This window comes from Cupressus sempervirens, chromosome 7 (assembly GCF_028749045.1).
Source record: "Cupressus sempervirens isolate cs-2001-9-10 chromosome 7, ASM2874904v1, whole genome shotgun sequence".
In the NCBI taxonomy this organism is placed as follows: Eukaryota; Viridiplantae; Streptophyta; class Pinopsida; order Cupressales; family Cupressaceae; genus Cupressus; species Cupressus sempervirens.
The window spans coordinates 522,336,126-522,361,997 of NC_143124.1; the positions used below are offsets into that span (position 1 = coordinate 522,336,126).

The window sequence follows — 25,872 nt, forward strand, 5'->3', positions numbered from 1 at the left end:
CAATGAGATATTTACACAATATAATAGATAGTTAAAGTCTAAAAGACATTGGCCACAAGATATGACTATATATGTAAGGGCAAGTGAAATTATAGATATAAGGACCAAAGTAACAAGGATTGGAATCAGATCAGAATTGGCAAGTCCGAATCGAATCGTGAGTCGACCATGAATCAGAATCAAATCGGCCACAAATTGGCAAATTTAAGAAACCCTTGGAATTTAGAGATTTTAACAATTTGAAACTTATTTCATGCACCCCTTATTGAATATAACTTAAACACACTATAACATCATCAAATAGAAACTAACATACATAAAAATGGAATATAAATGATAAATCCATCACATACATAGCTACGTTACACATAAAATGTAAATTGTAGCTGAAGTAAATAGAAATCATAGGATCATAATGTGTCAAATCATAGAATGTATGTAAGATGAAGATCCATAAGACATCAAATCATAAATGTATGTAAGATGAAGAATCAAGATTCATGAAACGTATGTCTATCAATTTCTGTAAATATATCTCTATTAGTATCTGTAAACGTATCCTTTTTTGGTGCTCTTCCTTCTTGCTGGTTGCAAACCTATGGTATTTGTTTTCTCTTCTTCTCTCTCACTTTTCCTCTCTTCTACTCATGCTAAACAATTAGAAGGCCCTTTGGAGTTAAAACAAAGAGGAAAGGCAAAAAAAACTTTTAAAAAAGATTTGTTTTTATTAAAATTTAACTTGACTTTTTCCCTACCTATGCGGCCGATTTTTTCTGATTCATAGAGGTGATTCATGCGATTTTTTGCATGAATTGGCGATTCATGCGATTCATGCCATGAAATCACTAAACTGATTCACTGGTTCCAAAAAAATCGGGAACCATGAATCAAATCACCAAACCAATGATTCAGGCGATTTCATGGCGATTCTTGTTACTTTGATAAGGACAAAGAAAATAGAATAGGACCAGAAGATAATAAAACCAGCCACCTAGTGATTCCATCAAGGCTGTAATACCAACCTGAATGAGTCCAATGGTGATACATAGTACAGTTATTGCCAAGATAGTCATTTTGAATACCAACAATCAAATATACTAAGATCTAGTGATGGTCATCTGAGGTATAATTCATTGATTATTCTGTAAAGTAAATCGAGTATGGATATATCTATTAAGTAAAGAATAAAAAGATCATCAACAATGGAAGAATTAACAAATAAGGGAGGAACTAATAATGCCAAGTTCAGGACACACACCATGGACAGAGGACAATATTCAGAAACAGAGTGATGGAGATATCGCGTAAGCATAAGGTTAAGAAGCAGGTATATATACTCATTCCTCGGTGAAAAAATGGACAGCAGTGGACATCCATTTCCCTCTGAGATCAGCGAAATTGATGTGGAGTAGAGATGTTATACATTCCTACAATGGTGGTGAATGCATCTGTGGTACCTCAATGTCAACCAACGGTAGCAGACAGGTGCACACTGATATTAAGATCACCATGCACCTCAGACTTGAGACGTCATTCTTTGCATTACATCCAAGGGTCACGACTCATACAGTATCAGTGACATGGATACCATCTGGAGGTCAAACAGAAAGGATTTCTCTTCAACAGCATGAACGTGAATATGTGTGTCTCAGAATTATGACAGGAAAGAAGGAATCAGAGAAATAATTTGAATCAAAGCAATTCACTCATCAATCAAGACAGATCATTCAGTGACAAGTAAATTCATGCATCGATAAAATGAAGGAGGTAAGCATCCATCCATTAGAGTTGACAGATCACATCAATTCAGATCAGAGAATAACCAAGGAATGGATTGCAGATCAAGAAAAGGAGAAATATAACAGATCAAAGGTATTGTAGAACAATATGGAAGTAAATAACGAATTGAGACATACTGCATTTGCAAGCACTCAAATTCCTTCTTCAGAAATCAAGTACATCTTCAATTAGATTAAAGGGGACTGCCATCAGTAGGTCCATTCCCTTCTGGAGAAGTTATCCACGTTCAGAAGAATTTGATACCTCATTCACATAGAAGAGTTATCACAAAGCAGAGATCAGATCAGGCTTAGTTTTGACAACTAAGTGGAGGATCGTACATCAAGGAATCAAACTATAGTCAACCTAGGAGGTGGGAGCATTACGACTTCTAGTAAAGAGACTGTTAAAAAATAAAACTATAGCAATGTCATATTCATCAAGCAAAGAATGGTATGATAGAGAGCCACAAATATGGATTATTTCTTTCCAGATAACTAGTTTACAAATATGCGCCATCACTTTGTGTGTTATGCAGGGGAAGGTCCCTGGTGCAGATATCACCCAGGAGAATGATGCTAAGGAGTTGTTTCAATTCCTTAATGAAGAATGGGCTGCTATTTTGTTGTCCAAGAGGCTGTGAGATAATTAGATTGGTCAGTTATGCGGTTTCCTTTTTTCTGGTCGAATAGCATAAGGGGCTCTGCAAATTTTGGTTTTTGCAGTACTTTCAGTCATAGTTTGCAGACTTGGACCCAAAGAGTACCTGGCAAGCCCAAAATTTTCAACTTGGAAAAAATTCGGCATATACTAAACAAAAACTCGGGAAAGACTAGGCAACTCAGAAAGTATTAAAATTTAAAATCTCTTAAAGAAACATATTTTTTTTGTAGAATACAATTATAAAATGTATTAAATTAGTAATTGACATTTCAATAGAGAAATTGTATACTTTTATAGCACTAAAATGATGTGAAAAATGCATCTAATCCAATGTTTTCCCTACATCAACATTTTTACCTACGGTTTTTGACATCTATAAATACGCGAGAGTTAACTTGAGAGTACTCACCCAGCAAAAAAAACTTGAGAGTACTCTCGGCAACTCTGAGAGTACTCAAAGAGTTTGCAAACTAAAGTTTCAGTTACTCCATGAACTTTGGCCCTATGTGGCATTTTAGTTTAGTTAATTACCACGCTATGATGAACTCTCCAAGTACTATGTTTAGTTTCTTGATGGATGTTTTTTCTAGAACCCTAATGCTTAATACTTTCTTTAAGATGGTTTTTGATAGAGGTAAATTGTTATGGGTCACAATTTACTTTGATCATTCAGATGCTGTTAATGTGTGTCGGATGTGCTGTTTGTACCACAGGCCAGCGCCCTCTTGCTGTTGCTTTTATCAAAAACAAGTTTACAAGGCTATCACTGTAAAGAAGGATGGATCCATATGTTACTAGAATCACATCCTATGACATGAAGGCCCTACCAAATATATTGTATGTAGGCAGCAAATGTATTGTTCATCACAAAATCGCAATCAAACCCTCTCAAGACGTTGGCAAATAGTCAGCTAAAAACAACACAAGCAAGCACGAAATGCTTTCCAATAGTGCTTTCTAACTGTTTCAGCATTGTGTCCCAGAAATGGGGATCTCAGAATGCCAAGCCATTGACAGAATCTCTGCATTTTCATACAGATTTTGATAGTTGATTTTTTATAAACTTGATAATTTTCCATAGTAACACGGGGACTGGCCCCCCCCTTTTTGCCCGACGTCTCGGAGACTTCAATGCACCGGAGACTTGCAGACTCCGTCTCCCCGTCCCCAACGGCACCACCAGATTCTACCACCTCCACCGAGGATGGGGGACATCTTGATATTCACTATTTGCAGATTCGACTATTTATGTTTAATGTTCGATGTTCCAATTCAATGCAATGTTCAAGTATTCACTCTTTTACATTTTTATATCCTATATTGCAATACATATTTTCATAACTAGCATTTTAAGTACCATATGCATAGATATATTCACCCCTCTTGTCCCCCGCCACCGTCCCCCCACCGTCCCCTCGTCATCCCCAAATTAAGGCCCCTCTGTCCCCCCGTCTAGGAAACTTGTCCCCCCATTCTGTCGTCCCCCCATCCCCCAGGGTGGTGTAACTATGTAATTTTCTGAATTTTAACACCAAAATGATTAGGTGCCAACCATGTAAAAAGACTAAGTTACCAAATTCTCTTCAACAGCCCTCAAAGTCTGGTTCAATTCTGTATGAAATCTGGCCTTGTCAAATTCTCCCCAAATTTTATAGCAAAACTACGAATTTTCTGCAAATTTTGTCAGAGAAACCCGGATTTGCAACGAATTTTGAAGAATTTACTGCCCAGCGGCTAAACCTCGGTTGAATTTGGTCTCAAAACATTTTTGTCAGACATTTGTCAAGTGTTTTTATTTTGCCTAATTTGGTCTATCCGATCTTCCCGACCCTAAAGTGACCACTAATGAGACCAAAAAAGATGGTTTATATGTCACTTATGCATTTGTGAATGAAAATGAACACTTTCTTAAAGAGGAAATCCAAATTGACAATAGGTGATATCCAAATTGACAATTATAATGGAATTTCTTTATGAAAAAAAAGAGATCTTTGAATCCAATTTTGATCTAGCTTGGTTAGAAATCCTCTAACCAATAGAAAATCAAAACTTAGATAACTGCATTTATCTTTTCACAATTCCTTTCATTCTCAAATTGTCCCCTTGATATGGAAATATGTTCCACGCATGTATCCAAGCAAGTGCATCATGTTGTATTTATGGTTAAATGATGCAATTAATATCCTATTGAACAGAAACATAGATATGGTGGTGTATTTTGCTATGTTGCTTTACTATTAGCATAGTGATGTATTGACTTATTGTTGTTGCATATATATACACACATACTTATTTTAAACAATATATGATTTTGTACAGATGAAGCCAAAACAAAACCGAACCCAACCCCAAAAAAATCTGGTCGAATTTCGAACCCACATCCGTGCCGGAATCCAAACCCGCAACTTAGTAAAAAGACAACAGAAAAAGTTGTTGCCACTCAAATGCCTCAATGTGAAATAGGGCAATCTTTGCTCTTATAATATTCACTATAATGTCCCCATTTTTTGGCAAGTCTCTGCGATTGATTAAGTCAGTTCATCATAGAAACCCTCGTGAGCTGACAAGGTGGTTTGGGGGTCTCAGTGGTGGATTTACTATTTTTAGTAAGTCCAATTTGTGCAGTTGCCATATTTGGCAGTGCAGATGGTGGCACTGGCAGTCAGTCATCACCTATAGCCTTAGTTGTCAATTCGTGAAACGAATCTGATCTGGGCATGTGAGTCGGATCCATGGATTCGGGATTTGTTTTTTTCCCAATTATGACTTGTGGAGGATTCGTGTGTGTGTGTGTGTATAAAAATAAATATACATATATATATATACACTAAAGAATAAGAGAAATATACATAGTATGAATCTATGATTCTAGTATGGATCTATGAATCTAGTATACTTGATAATTGATTTATTTTCACGATTATAAAGAAAATCAACACAATCACATTGAATTACTAAATTACAAAATGAAATTATGAACCTTGACAATCCTCGAGCTGTGGCTTGGATCCTTGAGGATTCGGGCAAGATCCTTGATTCTGTAATGTCCCCTCTTTAGTTCGACATGACATTGATCATGGATTTTGCCTATTCCAGACTCTCGTAGGCAAATGGTGTGGAGAGAGAGTCAATTCTGCGGATCAGATGGTCATATCTTGCTCTTGAAGAAGTGTTAAGAGGTTATATTTTATTATTATGTGTTATTGGGGCCTACATGTTATAATTTTAAGTTGAGTTGCACTTTTTATTTTATAAAATTACTTTATTATAAAAAGTGCATTATAATGAGATTTTATAAAGGATGTTTCTAGAAGTTCTAGCAACTTCTTAGAAAAGTGAATAAATAGAGGGCTGGGCCTCTCATTTTGGACATGCTTGGATTTGAGATTTCTTCTACTTCTTCCATTGTGGAGCAAATTTGAAGTCTCTTGGGTCTGCAAATTATTATTTGATCTTTGGGAATGAATCACTCCCTTGGATTGGCGACTTTGAGGGTGTGAAATATCACCTGAATTGTTGCATTTGAGGAGTTGGTAATTCAGCCATCTCATTTGGACTTCATTTAGATTTAGTTATAAGGGTTTACTTTGGTTGGAATAAGGGTTTTAGTTGTGCCCTAGCATTTGTGGATTGATTAACAGGGTTTGAAGACACAGTTGTGCATTATTTTCAGACTGCCAGTCCAGGGTTTGGACCCACGTTTTTGCTCATAACTCCTAATTGGTTTGACGGATGAATTTCATATTTTAGGGGGTTATTCAGCAACCCTAGGCGCCCAGATTTATTGCTTTTGGAGTGACAAAAATGCTGCAATATTTTTATCTAGCAGCCGTACCAGGCCGTACCTGTACGGCCCTGTCAGTTGGGCAGCAGCAGCAATTTTGTGAGTCGGTTTGGGGCAGATTGTGAGGTCTTCGTGTGGCATTAATTCAGCATTCATATCCGGCAAAATTGGAGCTATTCCAGGTGCACAAACTGAAGTTTTGATTGCCAAAATATTGCATGTTATGGATTAGAACAGTCAGCATTGTCATTGCATAAATAGTTATTTCCAGTCATTAATAACTGTTGTAAAAGTTTCGTCATTTGCATTCCAAATCTGAACTGGGTTATTGTTCATGTCATAACATTGCATTGTCAAAAGCTTGATGTATTAGAAGTGCATAGTTGTGACAGTCTCTCATTGTAATCAGTTCTATTTGCTGTCATAAAATCAGAATTGCATTGGACTTCATATTTGAGTTTCATATTGTCATCTATCTCTTAGATTGGTAGTGTTATAATCTGGAATTGTTGTTCATACATTATTGGCATCATATATTGAGGTTTCGTTGTACAACAATTAGTAATATTGCAGCCTTATTCGGTTACATGCCAACTGTTTGACAAAATTCTTAAGTCCAGTTTGAGGGTTTCAGTGGCCTTTATAGTAAGGGTCATTACAAATTCTGCCTATTGATCCTCAAGTTGTGGCTTGGATCCTTGAGGATTCAGGCAAGATCCTTAATTCTGCCTATGGATCTATTAGGATCCGCACTTGGATTCTTGAGGATCCGGGCCGGATCCTTCATTCTGCCTGTCGATCCTCAAGTTGTGGCTTGGATCCTTGAGGATCCAGGCAGGATCCTTCATTCTGCCTATGGATCCGTCAGGATACTAACGGACCCACAGGCAAATTCAAGGATCCTGCACGGATCCAGCCTGTCTAAGATGAATCTAGCAACTAAGCCTGTAGCAGATGGAGCTATTTATTGCTCATATTTATTAATTAATTATTTTAAAAAATTACTTTATTTTAATGGCACTTTATTATTATTAGATGTTATAAAGTGATGTTGTGTTCGAGAAGCTTTGTAAGTGAAGTTGCAATGGAAACAAAAGGCCATTTGGAGATTTTAAATATGAGCTCATTGTAAAGGAAAAAGCATCCGACTATTTGATTATCTTATTTTGCCTTTGTCATCTTCGTGACGTTTTTTGAGGTTTCTCCTGTGCCCTTGCTGAAGTATAAGGGTTTGAAGCTGAATGGTATACTGAAGCACTGCTGAGGTATAGGGATTTAATTCTGAAATTGCTTGAATCTCCTTACTGTTTTGTCTGAGGCTGGAAGACATTAGTGATTGTATCTGAGAAGGGTTATTCAATCTACAGCTGTGGTATTGTAGATTAAATTTCCGAGAACTTTTGCAAGTGTCTTTCCTATCTGTCTTTACTGTTTCTGGGAACACAATAATAATTGGTAGAGTGATCTGCAATTTGACTTGCATACTGAGGAACTATCATTCATCATTATCTGGTTGATGAGGGTTTGTGACTGACATTGTCCTTTAAGACCTGCGATTTCTATTCTGAGACCACCATGTATGTTTTGGGCTGCCGTTTTCCTATCTGTGCTAGCCTTCTGATATTTACTGGCCCTTTTATTATTTCTTGGAGGCAGGAGAATTTTTCCTTATGTCCCAGCGTGCATAATTGAGGACCTGTGTTCTACCTGTTAGGGGCTGCGATTGGATTAAGAGCAGGCTGCATGGGAATTCGGAAACAGTGTTTTCCTTCAGGATCTACATTACACATTAGATGACTTGCACATAGAAATTTTGGGGGCCCGTGCTACCATTTCCAGGGTTTGTGACTTATTTCCAGAAGCCTGCATTTCATTTTAGTCTCATACATTTCATTGCTGGAGACTGCAATTTTAATACCTGGGCTTGCGAGCTGATTTAGGAAGTCTGCAAAGGGCTGTAATCTATAAGTCCCACATCTGAACTTAAGGGTAATCTGGGCCAGCGTTTACAATTCTGGGAGCTACAGATTTGTCTGAACAATAATATAAATGTGCACCATCAAGTCAACATGTTACTTGTATGTAATTTGAAATCAGAATAAGCCCTTTCCAGCGTTATCTTTAATTGCTATCAAATAGATTTATAAGAATTGTTTAATTTCCTTAGCAATGCTTGTCTTTTCTTTCATATATATTCGTTCAAAAAAAACATATGTATTGAAAACAAATTCAAACTTGGGAAAACAAGAAATAATACATGTGTACTATCACAGCAAGTTGCCAAGTGTTTGATTAAATGCCAAATCTTTCATTAGTAAAGAAAGTTAATGTTATTTGAAGCTATAAACCAGGTAGGGTTATTACATTCACTGACCTCAGAAGTGGAATAGACCTCTGTATTGAAGCCAATGCGTTCACCTTTTTCATTTATGCCAAAGCCTTTGGGTTCCCCAAAGTAGATACCTGAGTAGAATTACACATCAATAATTTATTATATAAATACTGATGATAATAAATATATCATCAACGAAAAATCAAAAACTGATTGACTTTCGTTCTCCCCTTCTGGTAATAAACCTGCAATTGAGATGATTATGAAAAAGAACAAAACAAGGATAGGCGAAAATCATTACCTCCAGTAAGTTCTCTAACCACCATTATATCAACACCTTCAGCAACATCTCTCTTCAAAGTAGAAGAATCGGCTAACTGCCACAATAGAGAGAAGAAACATTCAATCACCAACATACAAATTGCATATATCAGCAAGCTAAGTACTGAATCACTGTCAAAACACATCAACAAAGCAATGAAATGTATCATCATTCTTTTAACTTCACATAAGAACAGCTTTGGTGGAGCAATAAAGTGACATGTAGCATCCTACCACAATTTTGTTTATTTTTTAAACAGAAAAAAACTGCTGACATGTAGGGTCGGAAAATTGTTTCCTTGCAAATAGTCAGCAGTTTTACTAAATGACACCAATCAATCTATTTTGCAAGGTAATCCAGAAAATCAATGGGCTACACATCTAAGTTAGACAGAAGCTCGTTTTTTAAAACAGTCAATATCATGTCTGCATCATTTGACCTTTGATTCCAAAATGAAAAGAAAAAAATTAATGCAGGCACGTCTATAAACATGCAAACAAAAACTACAAAGAAAAGTATCGGCTGCAGTGAAGTAACACTAACAAATTCTCACCTAACAGGAAAAGTATCAAAACAATGGGCCAAGCATATGGAATAATTAAGTCACAACAACTTAAACTAACTCTATCATAAAAGGATTTTCTGCTACAGAAACTCTTAAAACAAGATAAAAGACAAAAATGATAACCTATGTCACTGACAAGAAGAATTTATTTGCTTCTAGTTGTGACCCTGATATCCATCTGTGTGGCCCCCTTAGACTGGAAATGTATTCCTGTAGGAAGCAAATCTGAGTGTCGAGACTGAGGACTAAGATCAAGAAATTGTAGAAGAAAATTCACAGCATATCCAATAGGCAAATGGAAATAGAATACAAGATTGAATCAGGTCAGAAAATGGAAAACATAAGCATCATAGCTTCTTTCCCAGAATAGACAACATTTAAGGAGAAAATAAATATTTAAGAGAAATAGAATAGAAATATCTTACAACACGGAGATTATTAGTTTCTTTGAGCTTTCACGTGTTCTAAATATATAACATCAGTACAAACTGAGATTTACCTTTGCATCTTCTAAGCTATTTCAACTTGATGCAAGGCAAACTAGTTGATTAAAAAGAAAAACGGTAAAGCTTGTGGTCAGAAAAAAAAAATTGGGCGTAACCTAAATGCAAAAACCTTTAGACACCTTTGTGAAGACAATCAGCTTTCAATGTTGCAAAATTATATTGGAAATCTTTCACAGATTTATTATAAAGAACACTGTATATAAAGAACTTAGTATGATGACCATTGAACAATAATAAACCCATTAACATTTTTTAACAAAGAAACAATGAATTCCTATTTAAAAAGCTGAGGCAAACAAAACTTATATTACTTGCATGTCTTGATCTACCAGACTTTATCTCAACACATACTCTACAATACGCATAGTTGATTCGACCAAATGATATCTATAAAGACCAACAATACCAAAGTCTCTTTGCACAGATTTGGTGAGCCTCGTTTGATCCTGCTCAATTAGGACTCAAAGGACTTGCCAAGAACCCAGAGAGTTTTTGGAACCTTAATACAAACTAATCGAACTGATTAAAAAGGAGGTGTTGGAAAAGTCAGGTCTAGCTACATTATATTATTTAATTATTATAAGAAATCTACAAATAAAGATGGAGATATTACTTTACTCTCATTGTTTTTGCATCAACAAGTACAATGGAGATAAAGATATTTTACTCAGTTTGTAACAGCTGCATGAAACCATGCATAGTAGCTCTAACAGTATGAAACTTATCTGATTTGATTAAAAATACTGGCCTATCAGGCGATTTCTTTATTCAAGAGGTACATATAACAGGCCATGTGTTAAGTTACAACCAGAAGCTTTGAATGTCATAAAATAAAGAGGAATAAGTTAAATTATCCAAAAGGAGAAATCTGGCATACAATGAGAGCATCAGTACACCCTTTAGCAATTAATGCAAGACAATGATATAGAAATATCCCTTATTGAAAGAAGATTGAAAACAAAAGATATATGACTAACAGTCTAAAGATGCATGTGAAAGAAGTTTCTCACAATAAGTGGAATCTCACAATTCATATATTGCTGGATCGTCAGCTATAAAGAAAGCAAAGTTTAAGAATCAGGGTGAAATGGTTTTCTAGAGTTTTAATAATGACTCAAAATGTATAAATAATGAAACTAAAATATCTTTATTTAAACGCAAACTGGAAGCAAGACTTCCAGTATAATCATTGTAGATAGAGATTTGGGTTCTTAGACAAGAACCAATGTAAAGTTGATAATGCAGCATGAGGAAGATTATGGTTTTGGAAAATCACAACCAATCTTTTACCATTTAAAAAAAGACAAATAGGAAAGGCAGATTTATGGATCAGAACCAATCTTTAGTCTTAACTATCTAGTATTTTATATTTAAGGAGAACCCACCTATATGCATGGACTCTATGTCAAAAACAGAAACTCTCTACATAACCATCTTGAACTTTCTCACTCAAAATGGATATAACAGAGCCCTGAGTCAATAAAAACATAATATGCCAAAGTAATTGATTAGATTTGGAATTTGAACTGGAAGGACAAGCATCCCATGAATACAAAGAAAGGACCGAATTTTACATACTTGAGGCAAAACAGTAGCTGGTCGCAGATTTGCAAATACACCAAGACCAGCACGAAGTCCAAGCAATCCGCGCTCTGGCCTTAAGTGAGGTTCATTATTATCCCACTTATACCTGCAAAAAGTATATGTTTGCACCTAAGCTCAGAAAGAAGTAAATGACACAACAATATAACACTGTATATAGAACCAAAACACAATAAAACTACTAATTACGGGGAAACTGAAATGGTACAAACCCGCCAATAGCTGCAAGCAACACTGCATCTGATTCTTTGCAGGCAAGCAAAGTTTCATTTGGTAAGGGATCTCCTGTTGCATCTATTGCAGCTCCACCCACTGGCATTTCAGTGAACTTGAAGTCTATTTCTGCAACCAACATACTCTATGAGCTTAAGTTTATTCAATTCAGATGCTAAAAATTAATGCTTCATAGAATACAATATACATAACCAGCCAGCTTGCTTTGTCATATTTTAAAAATATGAAACTAGGAAGCATGTAATTACTAAATAGTTATTCTGTAGAAAATTTTCCAAAAAAATGAAATTAGTCATCGAAAACGTTTCTTTCTAGAGTGGATTAAGTTGCATGGAACTCAGATGAACTCTTGTTATTTCTGTCATGGAGAATTTAAGGAATGTGTGCAAATTACAATTTCTATTATCATTACAGACCAGCACCAAGTGAAGAAAACAAAAATACACTTATACTGAAGGTGAGGGGTGAATTGTGTAATTGCAGGATCTCTGATAGAGATATAAACTATTATTACAGACTGTACAGATTCAGATTTACTTACTGATATAACAGTTTGACTGTCTTGTTCTAATGGTGCAGATCTTCGAACTTGAGTGGCAGTCTGTTTTTGACAATATTCAAACTTGAATAGCAATGAAGGATCGACAAACTTGTCTTGAGTAATATCTTTGTTTTGCTGGAGAGAGCAATCACTGGGACTGTTTATGCCTTGTGATTGATATCAGTCCTCCACGATTGCTCTATATTATATATGAAGAAAGTCAGGTCCCTACGTGGACATAACTGATTACTGTTCGGTACATAAACAAATACAATTAGTTTGCTTTCAATCGGTGGCAGTAACAAATATATTAGAGATCTCCAATAACACAATAGTCTCTTCAATGATAAGAGCCCGATTTGATAAGTAAAGTCATTTATGAATAATCAAACATATATGTGTGTGTGTGTACACATATGAACATATATGTGTGTACACACACACACACACACACACACATATATATATATGTGTGTGTGTGTGTGTGTACACGTATAAACATATATGTGTGTACACACACACACACACACACATATATGTCTTATCAATGATCTAAGGCATAAAACAATGTTCTAAATCATGAATTCAAATATTCAGTATCACTTCGATTGATGCTATACTTCAACACTCCCTCTTAGCCAGGGAGAAGTGACAAAGATTTTATGAGATATGAGTATTAAGGATATCTATACACAACACATTATCTAACTTTAACACTCTGCAATAGTGACTTGTCAAATAATTACAATCACCATGTTATGAACACTACCATAACGTATATTATGATCTCTAATTGGCCAAAACAATATCTAGAGTAATCATAAGGCATTCGTTATCAATGACTTCCGGTGTATTTGGAACAAAACCATAATTTATCATGATAACAGGTCTATCATTTGTAAGATCGTCACCTTACAATGATTACCATCTGAATATATGTCTTTGAAAGATTGTCATCTTTCATTACATATCTAATGCAACTATTCAACTAGAAGCATAAACACATATAAAATTGAAAAACTCAAATTCAATATTCAAATTTACAATTTGATCATACCAAGTTTACCTCTGAAATATTCCAATTTAATATTGGCAAGAGGTTTGGTAAGAATATCCGTTGTTTGCTCATTTGTAATTATGTAAACCAACTTGAGAACATCTTGATGTACCATATCTCTGATTCAATATGCTTATATTGATGAGAAAAACTGAATTTACAGATAACTGATTTATCTTTAGAGCTGGCAACATTGCATGTGTCATTTAGGTATTCAAACTTTGGAAATGTATCACTCTCCCTCTGATTCCTCATTTTGGGATTCTCTTTTAAATCCATTCACTTTATCTCTTTGTTCAACAACTTAAAGTGCAAGATTTTCATCTTTTTCATACTTAACTTCCGCTAGGGCTGCTTGAATTTTCTCCCATTCCGAACAGATGTTATGAGTGTGACCGAATTTGTTACATTTGAAGCATTGTACTTTGGACCAATCTCTTTTCTTATATAGTTTGTTGAATTCCTTGTTGTTTTGATGAATTCCCTTTCTTTTTCTCTTATTATAGGTACTGATTTGGAGAGCTTGAAATTCTCCCTCTGGATTTGAAATGATTCCTCTCATAATTACTCTTGACTCTTCTTGAGTGCATTCATTTTTTAGTAGTTCAAACTTAGGAAGTTCTGGTCGAGAACTTAGTCCACAAATAAATGTCTCCCAAGATAGTGGTAGTCCATTTAGAGCTATGATGCTAAGTTCTTTGTCATCTACTTCATTTCCAATGGTCACAATTTGATCTTTCAATTCTGAGATTCTTAGGAAATAGGACGTAACAATTTCTCCATTATTCATCTTGACATATAGTAGATCTTGCTTCAATGTTAGCAATCTGCTTGTGTTATTAATTTTGAAAGTATTCTTTATAGTGGAAAAGATTTCAAAAACAGTTTTAAGATTGGATGTGGAGGGAAGAATATGATCCTTCAAAGAGGCTATAATAATTTTCATGGCCTTGTTGTTGTGCCTTTTCCATTTCATCTTATCTAGTTCATTTTCAGGTATAGATTTGTTTGTTTCTATATATTCTTCTCACTCAATTTCTCTTAGTACTATCATGACTCAAATTTTCCATGACGAAAAATTTGATGCTCCCTCATGTCTATCCTCTATCCTCTAATCTTACATGATTAACCATTTTGAATTTTGAGGATAAAATTCTAATATTGATAAATCTGAGATATTTAATTTTAATTCTGAATTATAGAATTCCCTATCAGGATGGCTCTAATACCATGTAAATGCAGGATCTCTGATAGAGATATAAACTATTATTAGACTGTACAGATTCAGATTTACTTACTGATATAACAGTTTGACTGTCTTGTCCTAATGGTGCAGATCTTCGAACTTGAGTGGCAGTCTGTTTGTGACACTATTCAAACTTGAATAGCAATGAAGGATCGACGAACTTGTCTTGAGTAATATCTTTTTTTTGCTGGAGAGAGAGCGATCGTTTGGACTGTATATGCCTTGTGATTGATATCAATCCTCCATGATTGCTCTTTATTATATATGAAGAAAGTCATCTCCCCATAGAGACATGACTCTACATGGCCAACGGTAATGCAGGGTCATGTCCCTACGTGGACATAACTGATTACTATTCGGTGCATAAACAAATACAATTAGTTTGCTTTCAATTGGTGGCAGTAACAAATATACTCACGAACCCCGCTAACACAATAGTCTCTTCAAGGATAAGAGCCCGATCTTTCAATGATATGAGCCCGATTTGATAAGTATGTATATATTATTCCTATCAATAATATAAGGCATAAAACAAGGTTCATATAAATCATGAATTCAAATACTCGGTATCACTTCGACTGATGCTATACTTCAACAAATCAGTATAAGGCCAATTCAATTTATAATTTTAGCAATAATCAAAGCATCTACCCAATTTAGATCTAACATTTGAGCACAAAAGATACACACATGATTTTATGTGGAAACCTTTGAGGAAGAAAACAAAAGCAAAATGTTGATTTTATAAAGATCTTCTTACAACTTCATAGACTTCAAACCATGAGACACCAATCCCCTCCACTTAATACCAACTCAGCAAGAGACTCTGATCTCTTGCATAAGAGGTTCCAACCTCAGACCTAGCAGAGTAGAACCAATCTTTGAAATGCAAAGTGTTTATAAAATGTAATTGGATCTACTTTAGATCCCCTTCAAGGGCTTCAACAATATCTGCCTTGAACTTCTTAAAACTTACACTCAGAACGGCAATAATGTTTTTCAATAGATGCTCTGAAATCTGGAAACACAGTCAGAAAAGATCTGCCTTTGATCTACCCATTATGTCTGAAATAAGCCTTTATAACCTGCTAACAAAATGTCCTTAAGTCTAATTTAGGTCTGCTCCTTATCTCTGCTCTAATAAAGGGTTTTCAATGAAAAAGAAACAAATAGAAGATCCTCCAAAACTCTTATTTATACCCGACCAAGCAACTCTTCACCCAATGATTGCAATCCTTCAAAATAGGTCAGCCAAGAAGACGTGCATCAAAGATATTTAATTTTGAAATAACTTCTTCCTCAATGATGCCACAATTCAAGAGGTCAGCCCTTGCAAAAGAATTTAATAAAAAAACACCTCCATAAAATGGATCCTAAAATCATGAAGGGGTCAGCCCAACCATATGTTTATCAAATTTGTTTTCACCATAGGCAAATCAGGCACTTGCATAAGGATTATATGTTTTTTTTCTTAATATGGTCATCTCAAACAGGTCTAATGTATATATTTATTTATATTTTCTTCGAGGGGTTTGTGTCAAAAAAAGTAATACTTCAATTCATAGTTTGCAAACTCTCGGAGAACTCTGAGAGCTGCCAAGTACTCTGTATATTTTCTGCTGGGTGAGTACTCAAAAGTTTAACTCTCGCATTTTTATAGACACAAAAAACCATAGGTAAAAACGTTGATGCAGGTAAAACGCTGGTTAATGTGTGTTTTTCAAATCCTGTTTTTGCTATAAAACCATGCATTTTCTCTATCAAGATGTCAATTTTTAATTTAATACAATCTGTAAATGAATTTTTCAAAAAAAGTATGGTTCTTTAAGAGATTTTAGTTTTTAGTTTTTTCTAAGCTGTCGAGTTTTCATCAAGTTTTTGCTGATTTGAAACTTTTGGGCCTGCCGAGTACTCTCCAATCCAAGTCTACAAACTATGTTTCATTTAATTTGCTTTTCTCTCGAATATAATGATGTATGCTAAATAAAAGCAGTGTTACATCGGTACTAGGGTGCGTCGAGACGATGGGACGAGTTTCTAGGATGGGCAGAAAATGGGCCTCATTTTCGGGATGGTGGGGGGATGGCCAAGGGACGGCGGCAAGGGGAGGACAAGATAGGGAGGGGTGTTTTATGGTATACATATAGAACATGAAATGGTAGTTATGAAATGATGTTTCAAGAGAACATACCAAATTAAAATACTTCAACATAGCGAAATTGCATCATGAACTAGAATCGGTGAACATTCCACATGGTAACATATGACACACCCAATAGTAACATTCAAAAATCAAAAATCAAATGGAAATTCAAGTACCCATCCCAGCACCGACATTTTTGGGGAATGGTAGAGATGGGGGTACTTGGGTACTCAAGTACCCGGTGCGGGGACATCTCGGGGACAGGTACTTCGAGGTTTGGGAGGGGGGTGTGAGTTCCCATGTTACACTGAATAAAAGTCTTCATCTTTGCCTTCATTTCTGCTCTTAATTAGTTGACATCAATGATGACATAATTCAATAATCTCCCACTTTGTAATTAGCAGCAACCTTGTAAAAGTTTGTTTTCAGATTGTTAAAAGTCTTCTGAATGCAAATGGGTTATACACCTCACCCTAACCAAAATGCCATTATCTTCTCCCCCTTTGACTGTTTGACATCAATGGAAAAGAGTATCTCGGGCTAACTGAATAATGCACTGAATAGCTCCCAAGAACATAGGCTTCCCTTGAAAAATTGGCAAATGGATGAGACGAACATCACTCCCGATTCTCTCACAAGTACTCAGAGGTCTCTTTTCGAAGAGCCTTCCTGAAGATGTCTATAATCTGGTCTTTAATAGCAGCATAGTCCAACTTTCTTGCTGCTCAAGTACTTGCTCATTCAAAAAAGGTACTTAATCAAAAAAAGTTTTGTCCTTGAGTATATTACTAAATTCTTTAAAAAGTTAATGGCACTTGTATTATCACCAATGTAACGTGGGGACTCGAACCCCCCTCCCAAACCTCAAAGTACTTGTCCCTGAGACATCCCCGCACTGGGTACTTAAGTACACAAGTACCTCCACCTCTGCCACTCTGCAACCATTTCGCCACTAGGATGGGTACTTAAATTTCTATTTAAATTTTGAATTTTGAATGTTACTATTGGATACGTGATATGTTAATATGTTGAATGTTCAATGGTTCTAGTTTATGTTACAATTTTTCTATGCTCAAGTATTTTAATTTGGTATGTTCTATTGAAACATCAATTCATAACTAGCATTTCAAGTTCTATATGTATGCCAACAACACCCCACCCTGCCTCGTCCTCCCCTTGCCGCCATCCCCTGGCCGTCCCCTCGTCGTCCCAAAAATGAGGCCCATTTTCCCCACGTCATAGAAACTTGTCCCGACATCTTGTCATCCCAACGTACCCCAATACTGGTGTTACATTGATTATCACAAAGAATGGAATGGGGATGCTCATTTTCAACCTTGATATCTTCCAATGTTTGTTTCATCTGTAGGACATGTGTGCAACAAGTTACTACTGCAATATACCCTTCCTCTGAGGTAGATAGTAAAACCAATGCGAGTTTCTTGCTTATCCAAGATACAAGACAAATGTCAAGAAAGAATGCACTTCTACTTATGCTTTTTCTATTATCAACATTACCTACCCAATCTGCATCTATGCATGTTGGGAATTAGCATTCACGTAAGTGTTTAGTTTAGCTATAAAATTGTTGACAAACAAATTAATATTATTGTTAGAATATAATAGTAGTTTGGTTTAATAGAGTATTTATAAATTGTAGGAGAGATTGTAAGTGTGTGAGTTGTTAAAGCAACTCATATTACTAGAGAGTGTCCCTATAATGTAGGAGATTGAACTCTTATATAAGTGTGATCTACATGATTGAAAATTAAGAAGCACATATATCCTATTTTTTATTCTTGCAACTTCTCTCTCTACCTATATTTCTAATATGGTATCAGTGCAAAAAACAGCCTTGATCAACAAACTTGTCATTCTATGCCATTGTACGATAGAGATTAGAACTAGAAGGATCATAGTAAATGTGTTATACAAAGATCCAACTTCGAGATACAATTGAAGAATAGGATACAATTGAAGAATAGGTTTACTCGCTTAGGTCCTACAGAGCTTGTAGTGTAAGGGAATTCAACCATAAATTGGTTAATCTCATTCATTGACCAGATCAGATGAGAAGTCTCTAAAAGAAATTTGGCATACTCTGAGGATTTCTCAATCTGATCGTTTGGGACCAATAGGATCAAAAGTCAATTCTCCAGACATGCACAACAACGATAAGGACTATGGTAATCACCAACTATCTAATTCAATAAAAGAACTCGTCATTTATCGTTTTATTCATATGTGATTCTTGTCATTTCTTATTTGTTGACTCATAATGGCTCTCAGTAATGATGCCACATTCCTAAGCCAAATTGCCATGAGGGTCTCTTGGCCTCATTCATTACTCCATGACTTATGACTAATCAATATAGTCTTGGTTATATCAACCAGAATATGTGATTCCCCACTCAAGTGGTATATTTATATTTTTGCCTTTGTTGTCATATTAATTATTGTGAATTTCTTATCAATCAAAGGCACTAATGGTTGATTTGCGGAAGTTGACTTACATCTTCTATCATTGTTGTCTCATATAAACAATTTTATTATGTTTTGACTTAAATCTTTCAGTTAACCACCATCGATAATAAGTCTTGTTTTATGTATGCAACATTGACTTTGATCCATTATTGTAATTTTGTCTCTTAGGGCCCGTTTGGCAACAGGAATACCCTTGGAATAGGCATTCGTGTATCCCTATTCTTTGTTTGGGTGCAATAACTTTGAAACGGGAATAGAAATATGACCGGAATAAGTATTCCAATTTTACCCCAAAAATGGGCTTATAGAAATCCACCAAAATAGATGGAATAGGAATACTTATTCCTATTCCATACATTACTTTGTTAGAAAATATAAAATTTCAGGTCCGTGCCCTCAACTTTCCCTTTCATCCGTTTGCCGCTCATTTTTCAGCTCACATCCATTGCAGTTGATCCTCCATTTTTATCAGGTATAGAGTAGTGTTTCGTTTTCCATTTTCGTGCTTTTTTGCGTTTTGGTTTTGGATAGTGCTTTTGCTATGCTGAATATGGCGTGTTCGAATGGTTGTGTTTAGGGTTTTCTCTCACAGCACTGGCAGCAAGAAGCTTCTACAGGGGGTTTGGTCTCACGGCATTGGCGGAAGAAGCTTATACAAACTTTTCGGTAGACGATTGTTCACAGGTATGTAAACAATGGATTTCCCGAGTCTGGTGATTTCACAGCAGACGATTGTTCACATTGATATTTTTATCAAATAGATTTCCTCTTCAATGCCTGATTTGACATGACATATTACAAGGGCAAATGGCTCTGAGATTGTACTCGGCCAGCAGATTTGTGTTTCCTCCATGTAGATGCTCGAATTCTCTATACTGATATTAAAATATTGCATTTGTGACACAACTCCAAACCGATGGAAAGAAGTTTTTCCATATATTCTGTCCAAAACAGCCACACTGGAAGTCATATCTAGCGATACATGCATGGGGCATTACAACTGGTATACTTTTTACGACTTATTCTTAAAATTTGAAACTTTGTTACTGGGTGCCTTGTGGGACAAATTTTTGAAATTTGACCACCCCATACATGGAAATGCAAGTTCCTTCTCGAGTGGTTCAAACTAGAGAAGTTAACTTCCTAGTATTCAGCCAACAACACAGTGAAGGAGTATGGGCTGTAGCTACCATTGGCTTATTAGATCACTTGTGCTCAAAGCCACACACAGAATTCTACTGTAGGGTTTGAAAGATACCTATGTTAATTTTTTAGATTTTTTTTCTGTCTCTTTTGAGTTGTAATAGATTTTGGTATATATCATTTACTTCTATGTATATGTAAGTTCTAATTTACTGATTAGCAATTTGAGCTATTGGTTTTTCACACGTGCATAAATTATTTAAAAATATCAGAACATTTCAAGTGATTTGAGAGTATTCAAATTGAGGCTTGTTTTTAACTTTAGCAACTTGTGTGATTGTCGTCTTCCTCACTTAAAAATCATTCACTATTAATGGATAGTACTAGTTTTGATTTGGGGACATACGAGAGAGAATTGACATACATGACATACAATGTCTGATAATTTGAATTAGCAGATTCTGTTATATGTATGCTCTTTTGTTCATGATGTGGACATAATTTGAATTACCTCCTCTAGCTTTTTGTTGTGGACAAGTACGGGGCTTCTGAAAACTTTTCAACTTATGATACCTCAATGGTATCATTAAACAGAGCTTCATATCCCATCAGTATTTATGGCAGTGACATACATAGCTTACGATTTGGGGAAGTTAACAGCATGGTCCGGATCTCATTATATGCCATTCCCTATTGTATTCTATTAATAGTTCATGTTATTTTATAAAGGCATATATTCATGTTAGGGTAAGCTGAATGCCTGTTATTAAAGCATCCTTACAGCCAACTTTTGTTTCTTTCTCAGCCCTTGTATCATGCAATCCCAACTTTCACCTTGTTTATTTAGATAACCATTGTGATATGCAAAACAGTATGTGATTATTCATTAGCAGTGAGTCACAAATGTTATCATTATTATTGCATTTAACCCCTGTTTAAAAAACTAGCAGTTAGTTCATTGATAATCTTCAAAAACTCCAATACAAAAATTTGGTCAGCAGCTTTAAGTTTCTCTCTCACATTTTCAAGAGAAAGTATTTGTTCTGCATTTGTTCAACAACTTTTATTTCAAGTTTTGGCTTATTTCCCGTCTAATATATAATTAGTAATAGAATTTTAAAATCTAATATATTACTCAATTTATTTTTAATTGAAAAGCAAACCAGATTCAAGATCTACATCACTATGCAAAGTAAATAAAAATAAAAATCTACCATATGAAATATACCATGTTCTAATTGATCTAAACAAAACATTTTTAATCACCAATTAAAACTACAAATTATAAATATAGCTGGAGAATATAGAGAGTGTAGAAAGAGAACATACCAGTTAGGGATTGCTAGGTGGGCAAGGTTTGAAAGATCTATGCCATCCTTGTCAGCTATTAAATTAAATTAAATTGTATGCTCACAAAGCTCTAGTTTTCTGCTCACTTGAATCGAATTGCATTCATCATGTAATTCCTTAAATAGATCTACATCATTTTGTTTGAACTGCCTTCATATTGTTACATATCCTTAAGATTTATTACCATTTACAGTTACATATCCTTAAAATTTTAAAAATTTGAACTGCAACTAGCAACTTAACTCTCAGTTTGGTAAAATAAGGAAAAAAAATTGAATCGAAGTGTAGTTAACCTCAATAGGACAAATGATGGGTGAATAGGACATAATGTTATTCATTAGAAAGAGAATATAGTGATCAACATAATCATAAAACATTGCAATTCATTTTGTGGGAAAATATATTGTTAATTATAAAATTTATACTTGCTATAGTTAATCATGTACCTTTCCAATTCTCAGCTGCCCCTGCATCATATTCAGTCCTGTAACTTGTTTTAGGTAATAATTGTAAGGATAAATAGGTTACATATGGGGAAAATGTGTTTTCATGTTTTTGTGCCTTTATGTTTTTATGTTTTTTATGTTTTTATGTCAAACAATAACTCCTTTATGTGATTATAGGTCATTCAATGGATCCTGCTAATATTTAAAAGTTCAAGGAAGCATCGATAGGAAGATCACACTCTTGCATGTACTTTCTGTTTTGCTTGCCACCCAAGCAGTATTCATAGTAGCATCTTACGAAGATGCTAGAATACATAGGCGTAAGCGAAGAAGAGCTACTTGTCCTTTCTATAAACGTATTATATATTCCAATGACACAGATTGTCACGACCAAATACAAATGAGTAGAGGAGCTTTCTTCAAGCTTTCCAATATTCTAAGGGAGAACGGGAGCATTCAAGATACAATAAACATGAAATTGGAAGAACAATTGGTCATGTTCCTTCATACCCTTGGCCACAATCTAAGGAATCGTAAGATTGACCATAACTTTGGTCACTCAGGAGAGACAGTAAGTCACTACTTCCATAAGGTCTTGAAGGCTATCATATCACTCCATAGCATTTACTTTTTGCCCCCTTCTCCAACTACTCCTCTAGGAATTGTTGGGAAAGAGCGTTTTGATCCATACTTCAAGGTACATCTCCTACTGACATGTATTTTGTTGCTTGAGTCTTAAGTATATTCGTATATATTTGATAATAATATTTTATACACTAGGATTGTATTGGAGCAATCAATGGAACCCATATACCAGTTACCGTTGATGTGGACAAGCAGACAAAATATCGTGATAGAAAAGGAAACTTGTCACAAAATGTACTAGGCGTATGTTCATTTGACTACAAGTTTCAATATGTTCTTGCTGGTTGGGAAGGGTCAGCTGCAAATAGTTGTGTTCTTGCTTCAGCTCTATCAAGAGCAGATACACTACTAGTTCCCCCAGGCATCTTAAATCCTATAATTAAGGATTATATTGTCATTATTGTAATACATAGTTTTTATGTGATTTCTAATCTATAACTTTTCTATCCCTTTGTATAGGAAAATTCTATTTAGTTGATGCCAGCTATCCAAATGTTCCTGGATTTCTCGCCCCTTATCGATGTACGCGATATCACCTAAAGGAGTTTTCCAAGGAAAACCCAATCAACAATGCACATGAATTGTTTAACCACTGACACTCCTCTCTTAGGAATGTGATTGAGCGCACATTTGGTATTTTGAAGCAACAATTTCCTATCCTAACGCATGCAACGTCCTATAATATCGCAACTCAAAACAAAGATCATATTAGCATGTTGCATACTACACAATTTTATTACGATAGAGGATGGGGTTCCACACGATCTGGAAATTGAAGATGAAGATGATCGTGATGGGATAAATGTGCCAATCCTTGACACTTATGGGATGACTCTGCGAGCTAGAGATGACTGGGGAAAGTTTCGAGATGAAATAGCACAAAGGATGTGGGAGGACTGTAGATCTCGACGTTAGTTTTCTTTTTCTCATATTGACACTTTTAACTTCAATTTTGAAGAACTAGAATACTTGCATCGACACTTTATATAGACTGTTGATTCATTAACACTGATATATGATTAAATTATTTCGGATTGAGTGACATGAAATTGTCTCACCATTGATTCATCATGTACATTACTCTGATATGCATTATAACATGATGTATATGGCTGACTTGCAGCATTCTAGGCAGATGCCTTTGACTTTTGGTGATGGGATTGCATATTAAAAGGACTCTGCATTCTGCAGCTTGATTGCCTAGGCAAAGTAGGCTCCCTGATATTGCTAATATGGATGTTAATGGTGATACTCTTACCGATCCATTTTGAAGCTTTGCACTGCTGTTGGCACTGGCAGGCCTGATGATGGTGTGCCATTTGTTCATTGATGGATCATATGAACATGATGCTCTTCCAATTGTGCAGAGGATAAACCATGGCCTTGGAGTACAAACCCTTGACAGAGCACTCTGGAATCTCTTTGATTGAACCAGAAAGTTCCATCTCCTGCAAACACAACGAAGACGAAGTATGCTTGTCAGGGGCAAATATGAGAATATCTTGTCCATTAAATCCTCTAGTAGAGCACTCCATATGTTTATGTTTACTCCATCATCGCCAATGGAACTTGGTGAATCCTTGTAACAATGATTAGTCCCAAAATCGGCTGCCTGATCCTTCATAGGCTTCTCAAGCTAGCATGATAGGGTTATTCTATCACAATCTGCCAACATTGAGACGAAATTGTGGCAGAAACTACACTCCTTTCCTTTTTCTTGGAAATGGAAAATGGGTAAAACCCTTCAAATGGCAACTAGTGAATAAGTTGGCTAATAATGGCCCCTCCTTGTTAGTGGCAGTCACAAACTAGCTTGGAACTAGCTATGGAAAACTATGTGCTTTCCTCCCTGAGATCAAAGGATTTATCAAAATCCAAATGAAAATTTACACCATCAAAATCAATACGTACAGCTCAGAAACCCAGAACCCTTTGCACCCTCTTTAGCACTGAATGGCAGCTACTGATCAAGAGCAAATTTTTAAAAAAACAAAATTTTCCAAATCTAAAATAGCCAAAGGATTGAAAAGCACAAAACAAAAATATAATCTCAAATGATGCCGTCAAAGCTTGAGAAATACATGCTCTGTGCTCCTGATCAGCAACCAACCACCATTAACAGCCCTCCAAACTACATGGGTACATCCATTATCCTCAGGACGGCAACTTACTCAAACCCCAAGATTTTTTTTTGCATCAAAACAAAAATCAGACAAAAAAACAGACCTGCAACCAAGAATAGCTATAGAACAAAACTAGAGAAGAGAGCCCCCGCAGCTACATTTAAGTGATATTTGAAAGCCATTTGGGTCTCCTTCCTAGTTATGCTGGCAAAATTCCTATATTTACATTAATAAGTCATGCTACTAAACTGCTGTACTCACAAAATACTCTTTATGGTTGCCTCCATGCACCTCTACGTGACGTTCTTTTGTCATTCTCGTTGATATTAAATTAATTCTCATGTCAGTTCTAATTTTATAAATTGTTTGAAAGAGGGAAAATCCAATTCAAAGTGGGGGTTTAAAGTTCTATTGAGAAGAGCATCGATTGAAACAGAGTAAAGTGTTTTGAGGTCTGTGTTTGAAGAGACGAAAATACCTGTGATTTCAGATCACTGTTTTGCAAACCATAGGGGTGGAGTGGAAAAGACCACTTTAGCTTATCAGGTGTCTTCTGCTTATGCAGCTGCCCATCCTGGTCACAAAGTGCTTGTTATTGACAAAACTGATGTAAGTATTTTTGAGCCATTGCTCTTTTTATGTTCAGTGATTTGTGAATTGGGCAATAGTTGTTGTTGTATATTGAGTTATGATTGCTGTTGATGGTATTTTGTGGCTCTTCTCTGTTCTTGGCTAAGTTAACGACTTCTTAATTGGACATTATGGCTATTGTAGTAGTAGTATATTGATTTATTATGATTGCTACTAATAGTGTTTAATGGCTTTATTCTATTGGTATATCGAGTTAACGTGATTTTTATTGATCATATTTTATGGTTCTTTTCTATTCTCGGCTAAGTTAATAACT

The 25,872-nt window shown here is 35.5% G+C and overlaps 1 protein-coding gene across 3 annotated transcripts in view; it reads right to left on the reverse strand.

Annotated features, from left to right (window-relative positions):
- Window positions 1–25,872, reverse strand: part of LOC149547820 (3-isopropylmalate dehydrogenase 2, chloroplastic-like) — a 146,828-nt gene that overhangs the window by 78,189 nt on the left and 42,767 nt on the right. For all 3 annotated transcript variants that reach the window (XM_089791860.1, XM_089791857.1, XM_089791858.1), the window contains exons 3-6: window positions 11,766–11,895; window positions 11,530–11,641; window positions 8,860–8,935; window positions 8,601–8,689 (exon numbers count right to left, since the gene is read on the reverse strand). In XM_089791860.1, coding sequence (XP_089647986.1) covers window positions 8,601–8,689; window positions 8,860–8,935; window positions 11,530–11,641; window positions 11,766–11,895 — 407 coding nt within the window. The remainder of the gene's footprint in view (window positions 1–8,600; window positions 8,690–8,859; window positions 8,936–11,529; window positions 11,642–11,765; window positions 11,896–25,872) is intronic.